Source organism: Gadus chalcogrammus, chromosome 16 (genome assembly GCF_026213295.1).
Source record: "Gadus chalcogrammus isolate NIFS_2021 chromosome 16, NIFS_Gcha_1.0, whole genome shotgun sequence".
NCBI lineage: Eukaryota > Metazoa > Chordata > Actinopteri > Gadiformes > Gadidae > Gadus > Gadus chalcogrammus.
The window spans coordinates 19,543,052-19,554,324 of NC_079427.1; the positions used below are offsets into that span (position 1 = coordinate 19,543,052).

Genomic DNA, 11,273 nt, shown 5'->3' on the forward strand with positions numbered 1-11,273 from the left:
GTGACTTTTTCTTTCCGCATAAGTTGTAAAGACAGTACAGACTCATGAATATAAGATACGGGTTGTGGGTCTCAGAGCCGACTTTCTCAACGGAAAAACGGCCTTGCAGCGCAAGCCGCACATTAATTAAAATGTAAGGTCCTGAAGGTAAAAAAAGAAAAAGCATTGTATTTTAATTTCTTAAAGAAAAAGAATAAGGCATTTTACTTATTTCATGTTTGATCTGTTGTAGCTTCGATTTTTTTGTTGTAATAAGTTATCAGATAAATCCTAAAGATTGGTCCTCCTTGCCACTCAAACAGACCATTGGCGTCCCCGTGTGGCGCAAACACACCCGACCTGACAGAAAGCGATTACTAATAACGGTTCGACTTGTACCTTCTGCCCTTCCGTACCAAAGTATCTCTAAACGGATGGAAGTTTAACCTTATACCATCCACAAGTTGAACATGGATAAAGGCTTTGTCGTTGTTAGAATAAAGAAAAATAGTTTGAGGGAACTGTCTGTATTTTGGTCTGGTATTTGTGGAGAAAAGCAGCGTTCGCGAGAGAAAGAAACCAGAAGGCTGGTTATTATGTGCGTTTCTGCCGTTGGCCCTTGCTGTTGTGTTTATGGACAATGAGCGCCACTCGAGGAAAGTAGATCTGACCACTTGAGGTCAGTCTATGCGTCCGATTTAGTGAAGTGTCGTCCCTAGAGGAGGACCGTGATGTCCTCGGTTCGGGCTGCAACTTTGGTAGCTGCGCTGTCCTTCAGTCTGGTGCGCGGAGGTGTCCCCAGGTCATGGAAGTCGCCTTGGCCAGGGTGCGACAATGGAAAGGTAGGCTTTACAGTCAATGTTTCCCGTTCTGTTTATTTTTCATAAGGGGAGACAAGCAATGCAGTGACGCAATGACATGATTGACGGGAACAAAAAGTTAGTGTCTGTGTGTACGTGTGTGTGGTGGGAAATTTTGCCTATTCTTATCATAGTAAATATAGTAGGCTAGTGTAATATGATAGGGCATTAGCTTAACCAGTGTTTCCCCAAGCACTGTATGGTTAAGGCGGCCGCCTTAACAACAATAGGGCCCCGCCTTGACTACCAATGTATAAAAAAAAAAATATATATATTTTATTTTTCTTTATTTTTTTTATTATTCTTTTTAAATAATTATGCATCAACAAAGTACAAAACTCTCGTAGGGAAAGAAAACATATGTCCATACATATTTCCATCCGCTCCTTGACCACCTTGACCAAGACATTTTATGGGGGAAATACTGAACCCCCTTTGGTTTACTACGATGTGCTTTAAGCTTTGATAAACCAGCCAACAATAATCCAAGGTAGCTACTCTAATATTAAATTGATCTATATTTTATTGATTGTTAATTGTTCATAATCATCAATGCCTGCGTATGGAATAAAGTCGACAACTAGACCCCTGCTTAGTGAAGTCACGTCACAGTCTATCAGATGGACCTGAGACTACACAGGTTTCCCGCAGTTGGTTAATGTGTTGGGGTTTGCCATCAGACCGGGGGAGAGGGGGTCGGGGTGCTACGAAACAACATTGTCAAAATAACAACTGAAACAAGAACAGTTAAAGAATATGTGCAATTTTTACTTTTAAAATATTCAAAACCCTACTTATCTTTTTCTGTTTTTTATGACGACATAGTTTAGGCGGCAGGTCGCCCTGTGGGAAACCCTGGACTAATTGCCAACTGTCTCAAAATGAATATTCATGACAAATATTGCCATTTAAAAATGCGTACATATATTTTTTTAATCCTTTGTTTAGAAAAACCGGGACATTGTGTGTGCGACTGCATGCATGGTCGTGCGTACCTGCATGAATGTGTAATTTATTATATGTATTATGTGTCTGTATAACAGCTCTTAATACAGAAGGACCTACCTCGAAATGCTTTGTGGGCGTGCCCAGCAACATCTTGGCCTGAGGCTACTCAGGTAACCATGACACCCTAGACTTTGTCCCAACCAATAACGTTGTCAGCACCCCGCCTAAGATCAAGACTCTTCTATTTGGAAATGCAATTTATTTTATTGCATTCCAAATTGTATTGTGTGTGTGTTCATTTGTTCTCCCTATCTGTAGAGTTACCCTGGTGTTGACACTGTGTATGATCCTGAGGTGAGTCAACAGAAATATTAGATAGAGAATCCCCTTCCATGGAGTGTGACCGTTGACTTTCCGCAATCAAATATGTGAATTGGTTGATGATCGGAAGCCAAAGTCCTGTCATTATATTAAGTAGTAATACATTATTTCCCCTCTAATGTGCTTAGCTTAGTGTAGCCTTTGGTTGGCTAATTCTGCTGTTTTCTTTTGATTCTAGCCGGCCAAGCAGGTTTGTATGGGTACACCTATCAGCTACAACCTGACCATTCCTAACAGGTAAGCCTGTGGCTACCATAAATCAATGTACTAAAGGTGAGCGCATAACTATAGACTTATTTAGCAGACGCTTTCTGTCCAAAGCAACTTGTGGTTGGGCTTGATCTATTAATCAAGCTCAATCGTCGCTAGATGAGCTGTACGGCTGAATAAATTATATGAATTGACATTAGTTTGAGTCAAATGTTGAAAGTACAAAAACAAGTGTGTGTGTGTGTGTAGTGGTCCATACAGACCCGTGGGTGCGGAGAGTGGAGAGTACTTGTACTGCCCTGCTGAACGATGGCTGAACAACCTGCACGTAAGTCACAGCCATGGCTGCTCGTCATGACAACACTACATGTCTGTTTCTACATCAACGGGGAGACAAAAGCCCCTTTTAGCAACGATCCTGCAATATTGCCATAAAGAAGATCTGTCTTTATGCTGGCTTTGCCTCATACACAGAACCAAACCAAGCCGGCGTAATGCCGCCCAGCGTGTGTGCTTTTACCCTAGCATGCAGAGTGTTGGTCCGTTTCATTCAGAGGGCGAGCCTGAATAAAGCCACGGCGCCTCCACCTTGAGCAGGCTGTGTTAGGGCTAAGAAGAGGTTAGACAGAGAGGGAGAGTGCAGTCAACACAGTAAAACAACTCTTTTTCCAGTTAACAGATGTGTTAATACCTATGAAAGCCTACCACAGTAGACTGTTTGCCAGTTTATAATGAAGCCAACAGATCGTTGATTACTAATATATTAAATGATGATACATGCCTTATGTGTATGTATTGGTCCACTGGGTCAGTTATATGCATATGCTATGTTCCATGAAGGCTTTTTGTTGACATTCTGTCCATTGGATGAGTAATAATATGTGTGTGTGCGTGTCTCGTGCAGCATGGCGCTACCGTGCTGCTTTACCATCCCTGCGCTCCTCTCAGCGAGCGCGTCCGTCTGTCCGTCCTGGCTCGCTCCTGCCTGTCCGACTACATCATCACCCCGCACCCAGAACTCAAACACACGGTGAGACCAATATGAATCCAGACTACAGCCCGACCCCCACACTAACCAGATGTATAGCACGGTCGTGGACTGAGTCTAACCCTTGTCATCACGTTATTCTACCATGCAGAACAACAACATAGTGTTTGTCCTAGGATGATACCTCTGTGAATAGGGTCCATTGGAGTTGTACCCTCATGATTTATTAAACAAACTATTACAAACAAACATTAAATGCATATTATTTGTTGATTTGTCGTATAATTTGATTAGGTCTCAGAAATAACATTAATGTAATTGAACAGCTATTCTTATTCTGGAACTTCTTTCAAAATAAACATTCCATGCTAAGGTAATGACTACTGTATTTATTTGGACCTACTTAGTCATATAAGTATTCATACGCAAAATTTAGCAAAAAACACACAAGAAATACACAAAGAAAGGCATAGTCTTTGGTGGTGGGAGCAAAAGTAACACAAAGTATCTTTGTCTTGCAGCACTATAATAGTCGTTTGTCAAGGCGGTTTCCACAAGTGTCAGTTTGCTTTTTTCTCGCTTGTCCAGCGTGTGGCTTTGGTGTCCTGGGGCCGAACTCTGGAGCTGTCCACTATTCACACCTTCGCTGTTTGTGATTGGCTGGAGGAGGTGGAAGCAGCAGCGAAAGGAACCAATCCGAACGATGTGGTTGCGACCAGGAACTACAGTCTTCTGCTGATCAGGCCAGCAGAGCAGAATGCCCTCCCAGCAAAACAATCACACGCCAACACAATGGTAGGTAGGCTGTCCCATACCGACTAATGCTAATGTTTTTTTTGGACCCTTGCTTAAGAAGAATGCTTTTTCAACTCAGGCCATCCTGGCTAGGTCATTAATAAAGGTTGTGCATGTACTAAAGGGTTCCAATTGTACTCCACAGCTGTCTATTAGGCATTGCTGTGAGCAGAGCCTCTTCAACCCTCTGGTTCAAGGAGAGGAGGCGAGGGGGCAGGGAGGAGGAGGAGGAAGGCGGCCCAGAGGGGCCATCAAGAAGTCGGAGAAGACAGAGACCACGACCAAACATGAGACTTCTCCATCCAAATCCACTCAGACCTTACAGGCCTCCAGAGCATCGGAGTCCGAACCAAATCCTGGCCTAGTGAAACCAGGGCCAGAGCCGCCCCGGCCCGGTTCCAGAGGCCGTCCTGCGACAACTGTTCTTGGATCAGTTCTTGCAAAAACAACCATGGCTGGACGCCATGGTTCAGATGTAAAAGTGACAGTGGAACACAGGGACAGAGGTTCTGCCGGCCAGAACTCTGCAGAGCAGAAACTGTTGACTGACCTGCCGGACAGGACGGTGAAGAACGGTGAGCGGGTGGCTATGAAACAGAGCCGAGAACCTAAACTCACACACCCTGTCGGCATCGAGGACAAAAACATCGAGACCCCGCCCAAGGCTCCACCTCCTCTCCCAAACGCCCACCACAGGGCTTCCACACCCACTCCCACCGCCCCTGAGGACATTGTGGACCCCGACGGCCACATCGCGGCCGGCGTGCTGGGGGGCAAGGGGCGGACCCCGCGCACGGACGAGGCGGTGTGGGCGGCGGGCGCGCTAGGCTTCCTGCTGGTTCTGCTGGCGCTGTCTGTGCTGCACACCCGCCTCTACCGCCAGTGGAGGACCACCCCACCCATGTACTGGCACGACCCCCGGCAGGACTACGACAGCGTGGCCGGTATGTCACGGGGGGACATACCGGGGGGACATATGGCGAGGACCTGCAAGGTCCTCGCCATATGCGGTTATTGCGGTGCAATATTACAATGATTTTTGAAATTTACTGCGGTTATGTAAATATGGCGATGCGATGTTCTGATTTATTTCATGAAATGTTTGTTTTGGGTGGTTTAATGTTGGGTTCGAGTTTCACAGGTAAAAGAACCTGTGAAAAAGAACAGTTGACGCAAATGATCAATAAGTGGATGCACTACAGCGCCCTCCGTAGGATGATCCCAATAATTAGCCTGAGCTAAGGCAAGTTAAAGGGGAAATATTATACCACCAGGTGTGAGTGTGATTAGCCTTACAAGCCGTTTCGAGGATCTGCCCGATATGACATCGCAAGTGGGCGTGTCCACCTAAATGTGTGCTGGATAGATCAGTCTACCGGCTTGTAAGGGCAAATCACACCCACACCTGGTGGTACAATATGTCCCCTTTAATGGTTTCTAGCTTTAGGGTCGTGGGGAGCTGTGGTGTCCTTAGGCTTGTTTTAAATTATAGTGAAAATACCAAAAGAAAAAAAAATAGGGAACCATTGAGTGATTTGAGATCTCGGCTGTGGTACACCATAGTTAAGAAGGACATGATCATATTCCTCACATTTTACACTTTCAAAGGTCAGAATGTTTATTATATAAACAATATTACAGCAAAGTATTTTAGAAAACAGTGTTCTAGAAAGTATTCCTATACAATTAGCAAATAATTGAGTCAACCCCACTTCATCAAATTTGATCAAAATCTCGGATCATTTTGGGTCCTGATCAGGGTTGGGGCATCACGATATATATATATAGTGGAGGTATAAACATATGCCCCTGTAGTAAGAATTGTTCTGTCTCTTTCTTTCTGTACACAGATGTGATCCGGAAGAGGCTGAAGATAGCAGACCGGAGGCACAGGAGGAAGTCCTACCAGCCCAGGAGACAAGAGTGTTTGCTCTTACCCAGCTCGGATGAAGAAGACGATGACCAGTAGTTTTTTAAGCGCTGCGTGGAGATGACACCAAGTACTGATTTCTCAGCATTGAATGTTAGGATGCCCCTGCATTTCCATTTAGTACACCGATTGTTAATGACGGTGATGACACTAATTAGTTAAAAAGGCAAGGTCAAGTTAATTGTAGGTACACTTAGCCTTCTCAAAGTTCGGAGCAGTGAATGCCCTCCTTGGCATCTATTGATCAGATTTCTCTTTTGCCTTGCAATTAGTCTAGCCTGGTCCGACCAGACTCTCGTACTTCCTTTCATTTGCACAGAGAGTCTGGACCCACTCAATTGACTAACGTTAACTCACTTGAAGGCGGGTGTCTGGCCATAACCAATCGCTAACGTTTGGCCAGGCTGTAAACAAACCAAACACCGTGCGTGACGATGTCCGTCAACGAGAGCTGACTTTAACGTCATTGTTCTCAGCCACTCCCTCTGTTCGCTGATTGGAGGCACAAAAGAGAAAACCCACTAACACTCCGCAGACCCAGACGTATTAATGAAGGGAAATTAAAATTGAGCGGAAGTACTCGGGCGGGCGGAGCAAGGCTACAATTAGTCAGACCGTCTAAATATTGTATTATGTTTACATAGAAAGGGCTAAAATATTAATGAATAATGGATAAAATCAGAGTTGGTGAAAACCTTCCCGTAATATTCAACACTCCTGGCCTTTGATGCACTAGTTTCTTCATTACACATAGAATCCAATGTGAGTAAGCGTAGGATTGTGTTTTTTTTTTTGGTTTTGTTTTTTACAATGGATGAGCTTAGTAATGATTCAATGCTGTTTTTATATTTCAATTTTTTTTACCTGTGTAGGATTTGCTAGGTGGACGATGTAAGCAACACTGTCAAAACAAAGAGGCTATCAGCTGATGGTACGAACACTAAAGTAGGGTAGGTGGGGTCTGATCGGATCCCTGCGCAGTCTGGCTCGCATCCCGTATGCAACCCGGCACATCGGATCGCCACGTTAATCTGATCTGGGAGCATCAACACACGACAGTTAATGCGTCCTGGTGGGAATCCGATAACAAAATTCACTCTGAAATGCCAAATTCACTGGAGTCACACATGGATCTCAGGACACCCTACCTTCCCTGAAAAGTGGTTATTAAAAGTTTTTAATACATTTAGTATTTTCTTCAATTTGCAATAACATGATTTGTTTTTGTCTGTATCATTGCTGCTGCTTGTTTTGAATCTAACCATATTCTCAGTAAAGCAGGGTTTAGTTCCACATACAGCCCATTTACAAAGATCAACGTTGTGACGCAGATTTCACAGGGCTGCCTGCATTTATACTTCCCCATCACATCAATGTGAACTCAAGGGTGCACTATTGCATTTCCCTAAATGCACAAAAAGCTAATGTGGAAACACAATCACGAGACAGTCTGCTCCCAAAATATATTAAATATTCTGCTGAAAGCGGCCAATCAGCAAGTTGTTTTCCAATAAGTGCTGAAGGTTATAACACAACTAACAGGTCCCAGCAGCAGCAAACAAATCAATACAACCATTACATTGTTTTATTATTTTATTACAAATGTACAGCTTATGAGTTTCCATTACGGTTTACCTGTTATTTTTTTTTATTAAGTAATTTTTTTTCTCTACTTTATACAGTTTTAAACATGTTAAAACAACTCTTCTGTGCCTCTCCCAACTGGTAGAGCTGTGAGAACGTACAGCCCACTGCCAAGGGCTGGACATCGCCTGCTCGTCAGTCTGTGTGTATATGCATGCACGCACGCAAATAATAAGCATGGCTTGCTGGTTGCAAGTGTTGGTAGGAATTCATGTACTTGTGGGCGGCTTTGGAGCTGTGTGTGTGTGTGTGTGTGTGTGTGTGTGTGTGTGTGTGTGTGTGTGTGTGTGTGTGTGTGTGTGTGTGTGTGTGTGTGTGTGTGTGTGTGTGTGTGTGTGAGAAAGAGAATGTATGTTTTGCGCTCTAGTCTGCGTTCTTTGTGTAGCAAGTGTGCGAGACATTGGGCGGGCCACAAGCAAAACATAACATTCTCCTCCCTTGGGGCACCCTACGTAGTGTCCACTAAGGTGTTTTGGGGGGGGGGGGTCCAGACCCTGTGCAGTATGGCCTCCCCCTACCGCTGACTGAGATGATTGTAGAGCGATACCTGAATGTGCTTCGGACATTCCCTCCTGCTCTGATCCCTAAGGCCCACCGCTACGCGCCCCGTGTCCTTTGCACGGCGGAGAACAAAACGCACAGAAATTAAAGTGTCGGGCGTGTACGTCGCCCAAAATGTTTCTTAGTAGTGTATTTATCAAACCCCTCGACAGTAAGAAATGATCCCAAGCGCACAGAGGCCGCTACCTCTCTGCTTTGTTCATGCCAGTTTCATGCGCAGAATGAATTGTTCCATTGTAAAAAAAGAAAAAAAGTCATTTTAATGCTCAATGTACAAAAATGCAACTAGGGGACGAGATGGCAGAGGGCAAAGGCAATATTAAACGCACACACGCGCTAGACGATCAAGTGCATGGCTGCCTGGGTCCACTGTTTGACTGGAGAACGGGTGCCGAGATCCCACTGCCTGGAGCCTTGGCAAAACACTCTTTAGACATAAATATCTTACAAACATAATCCTAACATATAGCTTAATATAAAATATATCATGGAAAACAGGTTCATATATCCATATACATATATATGGCTCTAGTCTAGAACTCGGGCGACGCTGAATGACAGCTGGCAACTGGCCCCGCTGTGTGTGTTTAGTGTGTTTAGTATGTTTGTGCACCTGTGCGTGTGTGTGTCTCTTACAGCAGACGGTACAACATGGCTGGAGCCGAGCCAGTCGAATAGGAGATGATGATGTGCAAAGGCAAACCCAATAACGTTGCATTTCACTACAGTCTCTTACGCATGATTTGCATCGACTCGGGAATAAGGGCCGACAACCAATAAGCCGACAAATCGATTCGTCCGACACCCTGTAACAAGGGGGGTGTGTGTGTGTGTGTGTGTGTGTGTGTGTGTGTGTGTGTGTGTGTGTGTGTGTGTGTGTGTGTGTGTGTGTGTGTGTGTGTGTGTGTGTGTGTGTGTGTGTGTGTGTGTGTGTCTCCAGACTGAGAAACAGCCCAGTGGCTCCTGTGGTCCCCTGTATAGTTGCATGAACAAAGCAAATACACAGATAGTGTTGCGAGGCGCCCGACGCAAAGAACTGAAGCGATCCTACTGTGCCACGGACCACTTAAGGGAATCGGCCCTCGGAGAAGTAAAAACACCCGCAGGCCAACAAGAAGCATGGGTTCAGAGTAGGACAGTTCCTCAGAGGACGACGTCCCCCGTAGGCAGATCGATTGGACCCTTTACGGCCGGTAACAGAAGTGACGGCGATCATTGACCCCGTGTGAGGCTAAGTGCTGAGCCTTTAATTTAAAAGAGAAAACTAACAAAACACATTGTTTGGGAAATATTGAGCTCCCAATACCGTCTCCCATTGGCAGAGGTTAGAGATGACCGGGTGGGCGGGACTACCGGGAGGGCCCTGATCAACAGTACACTTCCTTCTGTGCCGAGCAACCCAAAAACAAACCTAGCTTGATGGAGCGTGCCCTTTGATTGCGACACTAGAAAGTAAGAAGGCTAACCAGCCTGAGCAGTTGAAGCATTTGAAACATGTGAAAACAATGGTCTCCCAGTGGGCATGTTGAGACGCTCTCCATCTCTTTCATAATAAAGCCGTAAAATCAGACGTCATCAGTGGGTTTCAAGGACATGGACCCAGTCTATAATGAAGCTAATATAGCAGCTCACTACTGTAGTGTACCGGTCTACTGTGTGGCTGAACATTCACTGAAAACATGCAATACAAGGCTGCAGTGTTCAGCGCCGACTGGAGATGCGTGCATGCTGAAGCACGCAAGCCGTCTCTCTGTGTCTATCTTCCCCAGAGCTTTTTCTGTTTAGTCCGTTCACTGTAACTGGCATTCTGGTCTGAAACACAGCGCTGGGACGAGGGGAGGCCGGGTGGGTTGGACTGAGATGACCCCACTGGTCCTGTTAAGTCAGGCAGGTTTGTGTGGTGAACCAAGTGCACACCCCGAAAATAAAATAGTAAAAGGTAAGGAGAATTGAGGCCCCTAGGGGCGTTGTGTCATAATGTGTCAAACTGAAAACAAACAATAGTGAGATCCAAGCTCAGGCAACCGTTCAACTCCATTGGCCATTGAAACATCCCAATGTGGCACGGAAGAAACATGACAACAGAAAATACAAATCAATAGAAACATAATACTCATCTGTCACTCGGAAAAGAAAGAGTGCTTGGGAAGTGTCCAGGAGGGCTTCACAGGTTAGTGTGTGTGTGTGTGTGTGTCCGTTTCTGCTGAATTAGGATCATAGCCGAGTCAATAAAATTAAACCAAAAAAACGGTTAAATCATGAAAACAAATGTAGGAACATCAACAATACAAAAAGAAAAAAGGCATGAGAAACAACAATAAAGCAAAAATTATTCCAGTGTAAGTGTTTTTTTTTTCTTTTTACAAGTCAGTAATTTTGCTGTCCTTAGTGATCTGGACAAAACAAAATAAAAGAAAAAATAACAAAATTAAAAGTCGAAAAGAATCAAAGGAATAGTAAAATGAGGAATATGGCCGTTATGCTGTGTTCCCTCTACCAAGGAGGAGGGCGGGGGAGATCTGGAGAATCCATTGATTCTGGTCGTTAAAGTGGGAGGGGGGGGCTTCACGATGTGCAAAGAAACCCTGCCACATCCTGTCTGGACAGCGGGTCAAGAGCATAGAGAAGGACTTGTTTCTGCTGCACTCAATTCACTGGAGACAGAGACAAAGAGAGAGAAGAGGAGGCATATTCCTCTCGAGGTCCTAAATGGGAGGGTATGGTGTATTTATCCCAGGGTGTGTGTGTGTATGTGTGTCTGTGTGTGTGGTTGCAGAGGGAAAAGCAATTAAATAAATAAAAAGATCTGCGTTGGACCAATCACGTTGCTCTGAATTGAGCGTATGCCGTGTTCTCCCATGGCGGTTCGAGGCGGTATGGTGCGCGCCACTCCCGGGGTCCACCGCAACAACATTCACCCACCATTGCAAACGCTGCCGCCTCAATAGGAACCCCCCGGCCCCCAGCTCTCTCGCTC

At 45.0% G+C, this 11,273-nt stretch overlaps 1 protein-coding gene across 1 annotated transcript; it reads left to right on the top strand.

The window, feature by feature from the left end:
• Positions 1–11: 11 nt before the first annotated feature.
• On the top strand, positions 12–9,084 carry tp53i13 (tumor protein p53 inducible protein 13). Its single transcript, XM_056610331.1, has 9 exons — positions 12–821; positions 1,883–1,957; positions 2,106–2,141; positions 2,347–2,405; positions 2,628–2,706; positions 3,283–3,408; positions 3,955–4,161; positions 4,307–5,105; positions 6,012–9,084. Exons 1-9 carry the CDS (start codon positions 711–713, stop codon positions 6,128–6,130), a joined length of 1,611 nt encoding a protein of 536 aa, XP_056466306.1. The 5' UTR covers positions 12–710; the 3' UTR covers positions 6,131–9,084.
• The last annotated feature ends 2,189 nt before the right edge of the window (positions 9,085–11,273 follow it).